We start from the raw sequence: 17,290 nt of genomic DNA, 5'->3' as shown, positions 1-17,290 counted from the left end.
TCTGCCCTTGACCTTCAGTACAGGGGGACGGGGGAGAGGAGGATGCATGACGATGACGTGCAGCGAGTAATTGCATCATGTCACGTGTCACGCCTTTGGTTACCTGCGGCACAGGTGAGCTTGTCGAAGATAAATACACAGCTCACCGCAATGCCATAGCAAACTTGTTGAAGTGTGTACACGATTCCTTGTCTCATGAAAGATAAAGGTGACGGGGGTGAAGGTAGGATTTCAGGTAGTTTGGGCTTATTCCTTGATTTCAGGTAGTCGTACTTAACTTTAATACTCGTTGATGTTATCTAAGCTATTTTTTCTATCAGCAAAAGAATTATTTGCAGGATTGGGGGGGTAGGGGAGGGGCGAGAGACAAGAGTAGAGGGTATAAAAGCATAGAACTGCCAGCTGTTATCAGGGAAGGCGGTACCTTACCTGGGGGAGAGGGGCACAGTATGTAGACCGGTAGTCGGGAGGGCATACCTCGCTCGGTGGGACTACCTGCCATGCGAGCTTGCTTGTCGTTCTGTACGGCGCGTGGGTGTCAGGATCGCGAATCTTCGCACGTTTTCACATTCCTCTTCTCTTTTCACCCACCCGACTGCAACCTTCGTAGACAAGCTCCTGTCGTGGACGTCACGTGCCATCGATGTAATTCCTCCCTTCCAGCGCCGACTGGCATCAGCAGTTGTCTGTAATCATCATGAGGCGATGATGATGATGATGAGCATCATCAATCATCATCGTCATCACGAGGTGTAGTGTTTAAGTGTCTGAATGGCTTGGATGGTAGAAGATGATGGCATGCGAGGAAGTAACGACTTGTTGTTGTTGTTGTTGTTGTTGTTTTAATGGTCCGTGGGTTTAATTTTCGTAGGAAGAATAAGGTTTTCAGCAAATGCACGCACGCGCACACACCCGCACTGAGAAAGACGTGGTGCGCGAGCAAGAGGGGTGGGGAGTTTGGGGATGGGGGAAAGCAAGATCCAGCCCACATCCCGTCGGCAGCAGATGATCTCTGTTATCACCGGGAGTTGCTGGGCATCAAAATAACGGGGCAGCAGTCCGACAGACCGAACGCAAGCACGCAAGGCACAGTCTGTGGGCTCCGCAAAGCTCGCTCCCACAATCATACCAGACAAGCATAAGTCTGGCAGCTGCGCTCCTCTTACTCTCCCATCTCCTCCATCGCTATCTACCCCGTCCCTGCCCACCCCACCACCACCACCACCCTTCACTGTTGGACACCATGGCGTCCCATAGCGTCGTCTGCTCGTGAACAGCAGCGGGAGACGGTTCATCCCTTTTGTCCCTGCTATCCAGCCCAGCATAAATATTTGCGCATGGCGACTGCGTTTCTAAACATTACAGGAGCGAGTTTGAGTAAACACTGGACGACTAAAAAGGAGGTCAAGTTACTTCACCAGAAGGGAATTTTTGTCGGGGGGAGATAAAGCGGGTGGCTGGGGGTAGGGAAGATTTGTAAACCAGAAGATCTGGAACGAATTCATGGCAGAACAAAGAAAGAAGGAATTTTAATTACAAGGCGAATGATGTCATTAACCCCTCAAAACCGCTTTAGATGGAGGAACACTGGATACCCTGTATCTACATTGAAAATGAGAGAAAAGCAGGACCCATCCTCCTTCCCAACCTCCCCCAGTCGCCCTATAAACCTAAAAAATCGACAGTTGCCAGCTGCATGGCCTGAACCCTGTAGTCGGGCATTTTTGATGTGCGTGATTTGTGCCAGTGATGCCCAGTCCCGTCCCCCCCAGCACATCGGTGTGTTCTGGTTTCAGGGGGAGGGGTAGAGAACGGCGCAGACGCCATCCAATCGCCGCACGCCCGCCGACGAATCAATAACCCAGCGCGTGCAAGGCCGGGTGGCTGTCAATCGCTGCTTGTCAAGCATTGTTATTCGAAGGAAATTGCATTTTCTCTTGCCTAGATCAGGCTGCCCGTCCAATCTCGAATCCGGAGCCATGTTTCAAACAGATTGAGTACTGTGTGCAAAGGAACTGTGGGGGGGGGGGGGGGAGGGGTAGGGTGGTTTCATCACAAAGCATGGGTGATTAGGTAGGTGGGTGGGTGTAGTTCAAATCAGGGTACATACCACATTGCTTGATGGTGTATACTGGCTATTGTCCTATTAAATAATTACAACAAAAAATTTAGAGAAAATGTTCCATGAATAATGACCTGATGAACGGGAAGGGGGTTTATTTACAAAGCAAGAAATCATCTTCAAGACAGCCTAACTGGAAGATTCATTCTTTTATATATATGTAACATTATTAATAGTATTAAAAACTTGACACCTGTTATGCAACATCATTTCACTAATATTTGTTTTTGTGTAATTCTGTACCAAATCAAATAAAAGAAGTTTTAAAACACAATTTTCTGTGTTGACTTCATTGATTATATCAGTGTTTCTGATGTACAGAGCATGTATGTGTATGGTTCATAAAATTTTTTTACTGCAGCATTGTTTTTTCATAGATGTCCTTCAGTGCACTTACAATGGTTTTTCACTCTGTCTTAAAGCACTGCTTCAGCTTTCCCAGTCATAGCGCAGCTCTTGTGCTGATAAATTCACCGAGGCACCATTGCGCCTGAAAGAACATTTCAGCAAGAATTCTTGCTGCGTATAATATTGAAACTTCAGTCCTAAAAACTCACAAATCACAGTCTTATGGGTTTCTAGTGTGTTAATAATTATGATAAAATAGTTTTATTCCCTGGATGTAACATCGGGGTTGACAGAGTTGTTTATATTTTATAATTGCTGTTAGGCGGATCCTTAATTTTTTTCAATTTTGTGATTAAAATAAGATTGATTATTTTGCTATGCTGTCTTTGCAGGCTTTGGGTTTGTGACCTTTGACCAAGAAGATGTTGTGGAAAAAGTGTGTGAGATTCACTTCCATGAAATTAACTCTAAAATGGTGAGATATTTTGAAACTTTTAAAGCTTTTCTTCCCCAGTTCTGCCTGTGCCTTTCTGTTCCTACCATTATCAGATGGGTTAGGAAAGTACTATAGCTTTAGATGGTCTTTCGTGCGCAATCAATGTTCCAAATTATAGAAAATTAAGTGGCAAAAAAATGTAGCTTTTATTAATTTGATAGAATTTTTTATTTTCATTATTATATATCAAACGGTTTGGTTTGAAGTCCTTTTAGTTTAGCTGTTTTAAAATAGGTGGAAATAAAGATGGCCTCAAATATCATTGGAATTTGATTTACTGGTCTGCTTTAAAAGGCCACATTTCAGCTTAAGCCATTTGCACTAAAAAGCTGTGCTGAAGAAATACTGATTTCTGGTTTTTTCATTGAAAATTAGCTTAGAGGGAGGGCTTAGGTCTGCAGTTCACATAATAGCCTGGCATTTCGTTTCCAGAGTTGTCACGCAGTGAGAAGATGGAAGTTGTTTGGTTGCAAGATATGTTTGTTTAACTGTATGGGGCATGCACGGCAACTGGAAACTTGTGGTGAGAACTGTAAGCAACCTGTGCCAACATCTCACCAAACTTATGTTTTTCCACATGCAGGTGGAGTGCAAAAAGGCTCAGCCTAAGGAAGTCATGATGCCAACGGCTATGTCCAGAGGCAGAGGGGCCCTTGGAAGGGGCTACAGTAAGTCCAGTTTAGTCTTAAACTATGTTAGCTTTGTGCGGTTTCAAATTCTTTCTTTAACCCACAAATCCAGCACAGATTTCCCCCACCCCCCCTTTTTTTTGGTCTTGGTATTTCTTACAATTTAGTTTTGGTTTCTATGGCAACCACTGTGCATGCTAACTAGTTGAAATGTAGCTTTAGCACCGAGTAGACTAAACCATTTTCCACAAGGAAACTGTACCATTATTTTTTTTATTTGTTTACTTGTTTTTTTATTGTTATATTTTTTTTTAGAAAGGGAATGGATTTGGTTGTTAAATAAAAAGGAAGCAATACAAACCACAAAGCAAGAGAAGCCTACAGAATAGTTAGGAATAAAATCCTAGTGCATGATTGTGTGAACAATGCAAATCTGACAGCACAGAGAAAATCTTTAAAGAAAACAATGATCAGGAAATGGCTTGGTATATTTAAAGTAGTTGCTAGTACTCTTCCCATTACCCTGGGGTCCTGGCAACCACATCCATCATTTTCCTGCATTTCTGCAAATCTGTTCAGTTTCGTTTTGTTTTTCACTGGTGATCTTTGTGGCACCCCTGATTCTTTAGCTTGTGCGTCATGTGTGCTTGCAACTAACGGGGTAGATGTGTCAGGTGGGAGTCTGGAGGAAAGATTACCTGTAGGTTGGATAGCTGAGCTAGGTTTGGAGCTCCTTGTGTCAGCTTACTGCAGCCTCTAATAATAGTTGGCCATTTTGACTCATCACAGAGCCTCTCATCCATTTCTATGTAGAACTCAAGAGAAAGCATCCTGGGCTAAAGCTCGTGTCTGTCATAACATTAGTTGAGAACGCTTCATATTGTTTTCACAGGGCATTGAACTGTCCAATTTATTCAGGTTATATCCTGAGTATCAGCAGAAGATTAAGATAGTTTTAACCAGTCTTAAATGATTCTGTTTGGTAAACATTTGGACTAAGCATAAAATTTTTAGTGAAAAAGTATTTCAAGTATATAATATAGAAATTGATGATTTGAAAAGAAGTACAAAGGGAATCTAGATGATAGACATAAGCATTTCTTCACTTTAGTATTCAGCTGATGTAAGTGGGTAGTCAAAATACTTAAGATTGAAGGTATGGACACAGTTTAAAATCTGGAAACTTATTTTCATCGAAAAAAAATTTACAAGTTTTTTTTCGTTTGTTTCTATGTAATTAATTATAAATGAGCATTGGCTGGCCATGGTTAGGGTACTAAATGGCATAGTTAAGTTTAAAAGCTGAAGTGCTTTTAGGCTTTCATTTTGGTTATTTATTAACATTCAACAAATAAGTGCAGATCAGATCAGATAACAAAAAAGTCCTGCAACAACTGCTCAAGTTTTTTGCAAAGCAGAGAAAGGCCTGTCTTTTTGCAGCCGCTCAAAGCATTATCATAGTTGTTATCAAAAGGCTTAGGGTTTACATGTGCTAGAGGATGCTGAAGTAACCTTTCCTCCAAGTGTGATTACCTTTGAAGACAAGGAGAGAGTGGCTCTGCACTTTCTTGATTACGTTAGTAAAAGGGAGACAACACTTGCACACATCAGTGGGTGTGCTCTCTGATTTTGTCCCTTGAGTGTGCATATCTGCATAAATAGCTTTCAAGACACAGTAAGAGTAAAATGATTATAATAAGAGACAGTTTTAACAAGTATATTCATATAGCATCATGTTTCATGATAATTATCAAAATAAAACTTTTCTAGAACTAAATTTTCCAGTTTTTATTTCTTTGTATAGATAAGCTTTAGCATTTTAGTGGAAACAGCAGAAGAAATTTAGTTCACCAGTAATTGTCTTGATACCTGTTATGATAGGTGATCTGTAGCCATGAGTATTTTGTAAATTGGTAAACTTTTGCTGTTATGGGATCTAGGAGCATCAGCTGAAGGGTGGTATTAAAAAAAATAACTTTATAAGAAGTTCAGTTGATAATAGCTGGCATGCAGCTCCCAGTTGTTAATTCATAGATGTTGAGCATATTCAGAGCACATTTGCATGCAACAAGAACTCTAGCTGTTTGGCATTAGAGCCTTTTTTTATGCACTGTGTGCTTTTAAGAGGATATCACACAGTTTTTCAGCCAAAAACAAACCCTGGCCAGTGTTCTGGTTTGTGATAAAAAGCTTGTATACTGGGAACTTGTTATTTTTTTGTACATTGGTGATCTTTCAGTGTTTTTAGATCCTGCTATCCTTCACCCCCTCTCTCTTTTACAGATTTGGGTTATATTCTTTGTACTGATGTTTGTAAGGCTTGTTTTGTGCCTGTTCATTACTGTTATTATTTCAACAATCTCCAGGTTTTTTTTAATGATTCTCTGCCTACTTGTTTTTTATAATAGTTGTTTTAAAAGGTCATCAGAGCAAAGAATTCTAAAAATATCAAAGTTTCATGGTAAAAATAAGATTTAGTTTCACATTTTCAGTCTTGTTTTCCCCATTATCAATCTTTACATGATGACATTTACCCCTCTTGCTTTCTGCTTCCTGTTTGTTCTCTTTTATAACTTTTTTCCAATTCCTTGTGTGTAGAAAAATTGCTGGCATGCACATGGGTGTCCATATCTCTCCTCTCCCCTCCCCCAGACTCTACCTGGCTTCCATCCCTCCAGCACAAAAGAGCTACCCAAATCCATATGGAATCTTTAAGAGTTTTCTTTTCCTGACTTTGGTTTTCCCTTTTTGCGCCTCTGTCCTTTTAATTTCTGCATTTTACCCTTTCTGTTTTGCCTTTTCTTTCTCCAATTCTGTTCCAACCTGATAATTGTTTTCAGAAATATTCATTATTGCTTATCCATTCTGGATACTGGCAGTAATGCTTGTCAATGACTAGTTCGCTAAATTCCTAAACAGATTTGAAAAATCATAAGCAGGCATTCGAAGAAAATTCTGTAAAATGTCATGTTTTGTTCAGGTTATTGTGTACTAGATTCTAACTGCTCAAGATAGCTAGTTTAAAAAAAAAAAAAAAAGAATTTGACACTAAGTGAAAGATCAGTGGGAATTTTTATTAGCATTCTTATAATTTATGCATTTATCCAAGCTTATGCATTTTTAGTCTGAGACTCGATACCTTTATGAGGGAAAAGGTTGCTAACTGTCAGATATTGATTGAAATGGCTTTGTATAGGACTGACTTTGTGTGAGATTAACAAATGTTTAGAATGTATCCTATATATTGTGTGGGGTTTGGGTATTTAGAATTGTACACTGTACATCAAAGCTTGTCGGACTTGCTTTCAAAGTAACTAATTCAGAACATATAATGTGTTCATTTGTTCACAGCTGTGTTCTTTGTGGTTTCTGAAAAGCACATTGCACACATTTTCCCCTTTTCTTATTTCAAATGCTACTTTCATGTTTAACTGTTGCATCACATAAAGAGAAGAAATTACACATAATAGTATAGCTAGCTGGAGTTGTTAAAATCAGCTCCTATTTTACCGACAAGTTTATTGTACATGTCATCTGCCTGGCAGGGCTGAGTGTCTTGGCACATTCTCATCAAGCATGAGACAGGGAAGCAAACATTGAGCTTAAAAATATTTTAGAAAAGATTATCCTTAGAAAGTTTCATCACAATGTTATCGAGAAACCTCCCTACAAAAATCATGCATTGCGGATGCTATGCATGTTGATGGGGTGAAGATACTAAGCACCTTGAAGAAGGTGGCCATTTACAAAGTTTGCTGCTTTTTGATTATTGTTTTTTTTAGAAGTCACTAGCCATCATTCTCTTTTTTTCAAAAGATTTGTTTATTGTATTCCTTAAATAGTAGCTCCCACTCTTTTTCTTTTTAAAGTTGCCTTTATAATTTTCCCCCACATCTTATATTTCTAAAGATTGTTTTGTCAGTAAAGCTCATTGTTGTACTTTTTATAAAATATCACTTTAGGAAAATTTATGAAAGCTGTGCAAGCAAACAAATTAAAAGGTAAAATTTGGTAAAATGGTATTTTTAATTGCTGTATGTCATGAACTTTTATTTAAGTATGAAATAAGCCCAAGAAAAAGGAAAGAACCAGTATTTGCTTCTCTGTCTTATGTGTAGTAGTGTAATAATAGTATCGTGTGCCTTCATCCATGTGCGGGCATTTTTGCTTTTTGTATGTTCTTGTCGCTGACACTAAGACAACATGTTTTCTTCCCATTTCTCTCCCACTGCCTTAGTGACAGACGAAGGAGAATATATAATGGATCTCGCTGGAGATTGTGTTCTTCCTGAACTCTGTAAGTGGTCTCCCTTTGTCAGTATGTCCCTTCTGTTTTTTTTTTCTTTTCTTTTCATTCATCAGTGCTATTTTCGCTTGCATGTCTGCTGGTCGGTCTGCTGGCTTTACAGGAAAACAGTGAGAATGAGAGTGTTTGATTTACAAATCTGAGGCATACTTTATAGTGCTTAGATAATATGCATGCAGGATTTTGCACATGCTTGTAAATATCCTCTATTTTCTATGTTACTTCAAGCAATTTGCTATCATCCTGTGGTTTTTAATAACATGCTTGCTTTCAACATTAATGTGGCTTTTATGTTTGCTTGCTTGTAATCACAGTGTCCTTGCATTATTTTGTGATGTTTTTAGGGTAAATTTACATGCATTGTCTAATCAGTAATAGTTTATCCATCAATATCCAAGTTAAATATGAAGAGTAAATTCATATTTGTTTGAACTAAATGACAAGAACATAGCTGTCAAAGCAATAATCAGTTGCAACACACTCTGTTGGCAACAGAGCAGTAATTCTACTTATTCTAATTAAAATATTTACTAAGTAGTCAGTTTTTAACAAGGACCAACTTTATTTGTCCCAGTGGGCAATTTGAACATGGGGATGTAATATTGGACTTCAAGAAGCATTCGAGTTAATGTTATTCTTTTTACTCAAAAGCTTAAAACAGAATGTAAAAGACATGAAGTGTCCTTTTTAATTACTTTTTCAGTGACATAAATTGTAATATCTGAGCATAGTAAATGTTCGAAAGTGAACATATGTTTAGTGTAATATTTGTTTAGGGATATTATTTTGTCTCATGGTTGTAAAAGATATAAACATTTTTCCCTTTTGAGAGAAATTTTTCTCAAGCCATACTTTTGTACATATAGATGGGTATTATGGAACTAAATAAAGGAAATTCTTTGAAGGGATGGCTTAAGAAGTTTCATCATATTCTTTTCTTGACCATCATTCTTTCAGAGTTGATTACATTCTCATGCCTGTTGCATAATATCTTGAACAACAATAGAAATCAGCTTTTTATTTTGGCCCAATCTTTTGAGCAAAGCAAAAAAAAAAAAAAAAAAAAATCACTGTGCAGAAAGCACAAGTTTAAAAAAAAAAGGAACATGAAATATTAAAGACACTACTGTAATTGACATTTCTGAGGAATGCTTAATGTTGAAAATCGATGCTTAACTTGTGGAAAATATCATTTAGGCATGATTTTTCTATAACGATAACGAAACACAAAGTAAGCCAACATACTTTACCTCGATAGTCATCTGAACAAAAGCTTTTAAAGTAAATTGCCTGTTTATGTTTGATTTGGGCTAATAATGAATTCTTATTAGTGGTAGCATGCCTATTCGAGTTCGCAAGGTGTGGGTCAGACTTAAATGTTTTTAAAGCTTGCCCCTGAGTTATGCATATCTGATGTCCATGCTTTATATTTTTCATTTTGATTCTTTTTTAAAAGGCAGAATAAATGAGAGTACATAGCAGACCAATGCTCTTTGCTTCATTTCTTCATTTTGCTTATTCACTGTGTAGTTCCTTGCTTGTTACCTTTGTCACTAAAGATTCGAAACTCTTGTAATTAATTTACTGAGTCTTAGTATGTATCTTTAGCCATATTTTTCTGCAAACAATTAATTTACCTAGCATAAAGTATACAGCATGATTTCTCATCTTTTGAATGTGCTTGATATGTTCGCATTGTTAGAGCTGCCTTAGCTAGAGTTTGCCTAATTTAGAATATTATCTGTATAGTTGAGCATATTTGTTTTGTCAAGTGTTGCTGGCAGAATGTGCAGATTATTCCTGTATGTGCTGCACACATTATGCCCTTTTCAATATTTAATTATCAAATTTCAGCAAATTTAAGCATTAGTGAGCGCATTTCTCAATCATTTTTCCATTGTTTTTATTATAGTATGTTCCCTGCAGAAGATGTTCCTTTTGTCATAGGGTATCTTTGGAGGGGGGAATGAGTGAGTAAATAAATACCAGTGATGCCCATTTCATTAAATTATTTAAATTGTCATTATGTCTTCTGGCTTTAGCTCTTATGGTATTTTCGAATTGTTTGATTTTGCTACCATATAAAAGTTCTGTGTATTTATTATGGGCATTTGCTATTTCCCTCCTTTCCCATACGCCAACACATCTGGAAACAGTTCCAAAACCTGTAACCATTGATTTTTGTTTCCATGTGGAAAGTTTTAGATTGTTCTTATAGTTGATGCACAACAGACAGAATACAAATAGGAGTGAATGTAGTCACAAACGTGTCCAGCAGTTAAGACCAGACAGACAGTCTATCATTCTGCTACCTTAACTATGTACCTTGTTGGGCAAAGGAGGGAATATAAAAGAAGCCATAATTGGTTGGATCACTTGGATTTAGCACAACAGTCACTGCGTCCTATTGCTCATTTAAACAGAAATGTCTGTGTGAGAGAGAGAGAGCATACAGGAAAAAGCCATATTTTTACAGCATTCATTTACCATTTAAATACATTCATTAAGACTAAATGCATAAATAATAAATATGATTATTTTATTTAGGTCGGTGGGAAGATCTGTTAACATTTTGCTTTCTAGTTCTTTTTTTTTAAGGGTGGGAGGGGGGAGGTGTGGAAATGAAGTTCAGGGTGAGTTTAAATGGGTGGGAACTTTGTTTCTTACTCAAGAACAATTCTGTAATGGTATCAAAGTAATGCAGCACACTAACAGCATGTAGAGAAGCATGTAGAAATAGTCAGTAATACTCATTATTTGTTGCCCTTGGTCAGCACAAATACGCATTTAGTTTTGAGCTGTACTACCTTTTTTTAACATAATCTCTGGGACATGTCTATATTTTCTTTTATCTTCGATTTGATGTTGAGAATCAAAATGAGTATATGCATCAAAACTTTTACCAAGAATCTTGATAAACCAAGGTCCCACACTTACTCTGATAGCTTGAAAAAATCCTCTCTGCACCCCTAATGAACATTTTCTTTTAAGTTTGGGCATGTGTCAGCCATCTTGTGTTGACATCCTAGTAGTATGCAGTCAAAATGTGATTACCTACTGTGTGTATTTCTTGTATTCTTAATGTATTGTTAGTATTAGCAGACTAAAGGAAGGATTTTTAAAGAAAATGTGTCAATAGTCAAATCACAATAATTGCATGAGTAAATGATATTTCTTTAAACATTTGTAATTGTTATGTTGTTTTCCCACTATTTTCTTTTTACACTGATAGCATAATAAAATGTAATGCTCGAATCATTAGTTTGTTGACCACTGGGTGAATGAATAAAAGTTGAAGGGCTGGAAAAGGAGTGTCACTCTGCAAGTTTAACTGCATAAAATGGTTTGTCTACCCTTCCTATGACATTACCCTTCTCTATCTAGAAACTGGCTGGTGGATAGGTATGCTGTTAGTATGTCACATTTTGTCGGGTTTGGTTAACAAAAAGCTTGGGGAATATAATTTACTGGCAGATAGAATGCCCTGCTCATGTTCTTGCTCCAAAACTGTTTCATCTGTTCTCTTGTCACAGAATATAAGCAATTTGCAGCATAGTGGATTTCTTGGTCATGTGGTCTTTCAGAAAACAGCGGAATTCTTTTAAATATGCTTTAAACATTGAGCAGTTTAAAATGGCCAGACACATAAGAAGCATTTATCCGGGAGTTAATGATTTATGTTGCAGGTTATCTTCCACCTGGAATTGCCAGCTTCCCGACTTATGGCCGAGGGTTTCCAGCAGCGACCTTGGCCCCTGCCGGCTATTACTACCCAGGTATGGAACTCTTGCATTTGGCTTCTTGGTATCCAGAGCCACACATTGGCTTCTGAGTTCGGAGGCGGGGTAGGGGCGGGCTGGCCCCCCCTCTCCCCTCACCTGCCCAGCACTGTGGACCCACCTGGCTCTACCCACCAGGGGTCATGGTCACCCGTCTTGTTGACCACGATTTTTGACTAGAGTGCTCTTCTCTTGGTGCGCCTTCACTGTGCAAAGGGAAAGGAATGGTCTTTGTGAAGAACTGCATGGTGATGCTTACACCTATTGAAAACAAAGAGACAAACTCATAAACTTTGTAACCTGTGTGTTCTGTACCTCAGCAGCAGTCTGATGTCTGTTCATATTGTTTCGGTTTTCCCACCACCATACCCCTGGTCTTCACTCCCACTCCCACACACTTCCTCTAAAGCTCCACAGTTTCTGTTCCCACTCCCTTCCCAGATTTTAAAGATAATATTTAAAATATCTGGAGCTACTTCACTGTACATTTTGCACTTAAATATGTTAAAGTCATTGAATATCCCTATTAGCATTTGCAAGTTTATCTTGCTATATGGTGACCTTCCATCCCTTTCCACAGTTCATTCTATGTCCGGTCCAGAAAAAGAAAGAAGAATGTTGTTGCAGATGGGTTTTTAACAATTTTTTTATATGTGTCAGTGCACGAACCACAGTGTCACAGGTGGCATTATTCAACGAAAATCCCCTTGTTATTGTCACTCCAGAGTGATTCCCTCCCCCCTCCTTTGAGTGGTCACCATTGTAACAGTCTGAAGCTGTGAAGAAAAGTTTTTACTATTGCTGTCTCAAATGAAACAGTTTTCTTACAGACTACAGCATCATTTTCATTCATGGGTCTTTCAGTATTTAAAGAATTACAAGAACTTTTTTTCATTATTTCATTGAAACATCTTTTTTGGGAAGGATTGAGTGTGGGTGGCTGGAGCAAAGAAAAAAAGAGAAAGAATTATATATTAATCTCAAACCTGACCTCAGTAATCAAGAGTTTATAAAAAGCATAGATTTGTTAATTGTTTGTGAGACACCAACTAATTAACACTATGAGTCCGGGCCTTGACCTTTGATTCTAATTCCCAACTAAACTTGACAGGAAGATAAAAATCGATGTTGTAATTAAAGCGAAGAGAAAGAAATTGTTCCTACTTCATTTCATAGTGAAATTTCACACTCTTGTATCCAAAAGAAATACATTGAATCCTATTTTTAAAAAAAAGTTGATATGGGCTTGTGTACTATTGATGATCAAAATGATATTTCATCTTGTGCTCAGTGAATTTTAATGGTTACAGACCATGTAGAAATGAATAACCAAAATATATGATCGTGATAAACAACTTTGGCATCAGATTCAGGCTCAAAAGTGATGAAAGATCTCTAGCTGTCCTCACATGCACGTGTGTGTGTGTGTCACCATCTTTTTTTTTAGGCACATCTTGAAATCTTTAAACTAAAGTCTTCCTCCTCCTGTGTTAATGAAACTCTTCAAATGTGATTCAATTAGCCGAATTCCTGGATTTCACCCTCTTTTGTTTACATAGTTATGTAGTAACCCAAAATTTTCAGTGACAGACATGGGTGGGGAAGGGGTGGGACTTAATAACTGCTGAAGGGACTTGTCATGTTTATCTGGCCCGGACTCAAAGAGTTAAATAAAAACCTGTGTTCAAAATGTGAGAAATCAGCTGGCAAAGATGTTTTTACTCCTCTACCTCTTGCTTCCCTTACCCTGCCTGTAATTAATCATACATACCTCCAGTACATATGTGCATTCTTCTGTGGTTGATTATCATTTTATGATTTTTCAAAACATGGAAGAGAAGATCACTAAGCATAATCTGCAGCAGGGCAAACAACCCCCTTCCCATTACTGTTGTGAGACTTTATTTTTCTCCGTGTGACTGATTGCTTTTGTCCCAGATATCTTCCTGGTAAAAGGTTAAGGGCTCTGCATGGGACCCTATTCTTTCATACTTTATTCATATGCAAAAGTGACAACACCATACACAAAACTACGTTGGACATATCAGGAAAACTACTTCATTGTTGTAACATTTGGTTTTCTTATATTCTCGTTATGTTCACACTTGTGCTAGAGTGTGTGTGCGCGTGCGTGCATGTGTGTGTGTATGCCTGGGTGTGTGTATGAGCATGTATACATGCCTAATGCAATCGATTGTTCTTATTACTCCATGCCGATTTTCTGCAACCCACTCCTGTAACTTTTCTTTCAAGGTGCTAGATTGTCTACTTTAGCAATGAAGATGGTATTCCAGTTAATCCTTAGTGGTCATCCCGCAGCTTATCCGACTTTGCTGATCTTTAAAGCATGCCCTGTACCATTTCCTGCCTGTAGACTTCCATTCTGTTACTATTTATTGAAGAACTTAAATAATAGTAAACTGAAGATTTTAGGAGGCTGATGAATATAGTCTGCTGCAAAGATATTCTTTCCCTCTTTTTTCAGTCACATGTAGGTGTGTCAAAAGCACAGTTTGTCATAGTTGGTGTTTTATCTATTTACATTTTTGCCAGACTAAACTGTAAAGAAATAAGCTGTTTAAAACATAAGAACTAAGACAGATTTGTTCCTTGTGAATGATACAAACCTTTTTACAGAAAGTCTAATTACTCTTTTAAAAAAACCTTCAACACCAAAATGTGAGAACCAGCATCTGGATAAAAGCATTCCATACATAGTGTGTAAGAGCACCTAAGTTTTGCCCAGCCTTAATATACTAATAAGTCAGCTAGCAAGGTTTATTAAAAAAATTTTATAGAGTTTTGAGTCAAGATTGTAAGTGACATTTCCTGGCTGTTTTATGTCACTTGTAAGCTACAGTAACTGCTTGATTTTGTGAATACATATTTAAAAAAAAAACAAAAAAAGAAGAAAACTTTTTGTTTGTTCCTACTAGCTAGATGTGGCACAAGTCACTGGTACTCTGATTTATTCATCCACACCGTTATCCATATTCCCTGCACCCTCTCCTTTCACCAGTTTCTCCGAATTTGTACTGGCTGCTTTGATCACATGTTGCTTTCTTATAATGACTTTGTAAACAGTGTGCCATAAAATGTATATCACTCACTTTTTTATTACTTCTGTTACTCAGATCTGAATTTGTGAACGTATTTGAGATTAATTTGATGATGGACATTGAAAACATTTTACCATGTGCCAAAGGATGCCCGATTACTACAATGGCATTGGTTCCTCTCCATCTTTAAAAATCATTCATGTCTTGACAATTAATGGTAAACTACAAAGCATTAGGCTTCCACTGTAAGAATTTCAGATAGTAGTAAGAACTGTTGGATAAAATTAGAACTCAAGAAGCAAGTCATGAAGTAACATCAGGTTAATATTAGTATAAACTAGTTACATCCATTCATACAGTCATACATGTTTTATCATTAAACTTTTTGTAGCATGTTATTATCATCATCAACAGCAGTTTGTTGTTGACACTAAACAAATTCTTTGATTGGCTCAGAGCAAACAATTTGTGTTGTGCTCTTTTATTTTAATCTATTTATTTGTTTGCTCATTGGGGCAATACATTTCTTAATACATTCTTCCATTCACAAGGAGAGGATTTTGTTAAAAGAAGTGAAAGGATGCTGTTTTGGCTTTTTGCCCACTGAGCAGTATAATAAATTTTGCAAATGAGCAGTGAATATCCACCTTAGAAAATAGTAATGAGCAGTGAAAAATGCAGCATCTTCAGACTCCTGCTTTCATTCTCTGTGCTTTTTTCTGCATGACTATCATGCCATCCCATTGTTTTGAAAAGTTGATTTTTATTTATGATTGCATCTGTGATAATGGTGTTTTTCCCTTTCTGTATTTCCTTCAGTAATCAAATGACTGGTGACAGCAATAATCAGAGCAATAACTGAATCATTCAGATGTATTTTTTTCTTCAGCCTGTGATGAACATAAACCTTGATCACTTTGAACATTTGTGCAACCAAATGGCAGAATTTTGCAGCTTGGCAACAATTTTTAAGAAGTTTCAAAGCAAGGATTGTGTTGGTGAAAAATAACATCTGGCAGTAACTACCAAAGTTGTTAAACTTGTTTCAGGAGTAGTCATTCTTGAGCTTCTGTCACCTGCCTCCTCCTCTGACCAGGTCATTGTCTAATGTCTTCATAATTTCTTTTTAGTTTGGTGTGCATTGGTGTTGGTAGTCATCACACAAAGACAATGTTTTCATTAACTTAAAGGCATTTATTAGTGAAAGTGTATAAAGCTTTTCCCTTAGTTTGATGCATTTTACTACTTTTGAGCAAAATTATTTAAACACAAAAGATTCTGAAGGGAAACATTTTTTTCTGGATAAGAAAAGAATTGTCTAGCACATTGAGTTTCCTATCCACATCATTATGGTTTAAAAGTAGGTTTGTCCACCATCTGTTTTCGCACAAAATAAAATACTATTAAAAGTACACAATAAATCTAGAATAGCCGTGTATGGTCACTATATTATTTGTATCATTTGAAATAAGCTCTCAAAAGGAGCAAAGTTTTAAGCTTGTTTTATGTACAATAAGAAAAAAAAATATATCATATATCGACAAGTTAAAATCTTGCTATTAATAGATCTTTTTAGAGTAGTGAGTGTACACCAACAACATGTCTTTATTCTGATGACAGCCACCACCACTTCTTAAAAGAATGATCGTCTGGGCATTCATATTGAAAATGCTTGTAGCACAATGGTTAAGATTGTTATCTTTGTTCGGATTGGCCTTTTCTATGGTTGATGATAGATCTTCCTCACATGTGATGCTTGGTGTAAGTTGTAGTGTGGCATTCTCCTGCCTGGAGGCTATACTTTCATATGGAGATCACTATACTCGCAACAGCACAAGCATTCCGTCAATGCCTTTCACAGTTATTTCGAAGCTGAGATGGCCATGACAAATGCAGGGCTGATGTGTTTGTGACAGAGAGATGGTTGATTTCTTTCTCTTCTGTACACCAAGCAAGCTGGTTAATCTTACACAGGGAAAATATCCTATACTCTGGGCAGTAGAAAACAATACTACATCTTCCCTACTGTAAAAATTCTTTTTATTCATATATTTCAGGACCGACCATGACATTTCTTGGTTTAAGTGGTTTCAACACACTTTCAGCATATTTTATTAACTTCTTGCTTCCCTTTATGCAAGAGGCCAGTAGAACTGTGATGCATGTCCCCACCCCCTCTGTTTTCAGGGCTGGTCAGTAAATTTAAGGCATATTATTGGATACTCAAAGAATTTATGATCCTACCATTTGATTGTTCAGTCATTTAGTACTGTCTTGTGCTGACTATTTTCAACACATCAAATGTTTTTAATTTTCAGAAGAAATATGGGTAAGAAACTTAAAGTGGTTGATATCTTAGATTGATCTGTAAAAGCACAAACACTCTGAAAACATAATTTTTTTTCCTTGGAATCTCATTTCTTTTTTTCGTTGGTTTTAAAGAATAAGTCATTTAAAAAGTAGCACAATAAACTGGAATAAAAGTCACAAATGGGTGTTGCAAGATGTCATTTTTTTTATTTGCTTGATCAGAACCATCATTTTAGATTGA

The 17,290-nt window shown here is 37.2% G+C and overlaps 1 protein-coding gene across 6 annotated transcripts in view; it reads left to right on the top strand.

Moving 5' to 3' along the window:
• LOC112562263 (RNA-binding protein Musashi homolog 2-like) overlaps positions 1-17,290 on the top strand; it is a 134,653-nt gene that overhangs the window by 93,263 nt on the left and 24,100 nt on the right. For 4 of the 6 annotated variants that reach the window (XM_025235385.1, XM_025235389.1, XM_025235390.1 and 1 more), the window contains exons 8-11: positions 2,863-2,945; positions 3,550-3,634; positions 7,833-7,892; positions 11,588-11,677. In XM_025235385.1, coding sequence (XP_025091170.1) covers positions 2,863-2,945; positions 3,550-3,634; positions 7,833-7,892; positions 11,588-11,677 — 318 coding nt within the window. The remainder of the gene's footprint in view (positions 1-2,862; positions 2,946-3,549; positions 3,635-7,832; positions 7,893-11,587; positions 11,678-17,290) is intronic. The other 2 variants (XM_025235386.1, XM_025235388.1) reach the window with 1 other exon arrangement.

The sequence above is a fragment of the Pomacea canaliculata genome, linkage group LG4, assembly GCF_003073045.1.
Source record: "Pomacea canaliculata isolate SZHN2017 linkage group LG4, ASM307304v1, whole genome shotgun sequence".
In the NCBI taxonomy this organism is placed as follows: domain Eukaryota; kingdom Metazoa; phylum Mollusca; class Gastropoda; order Architaenioglossa; family Ampullariidae; genus Pomacea; species Pomacea canaliculata.
Note: the sequence above shows the minus strand (reverse complement) of the source record. Positions and strands in the feature narration are given on the sequence as shown.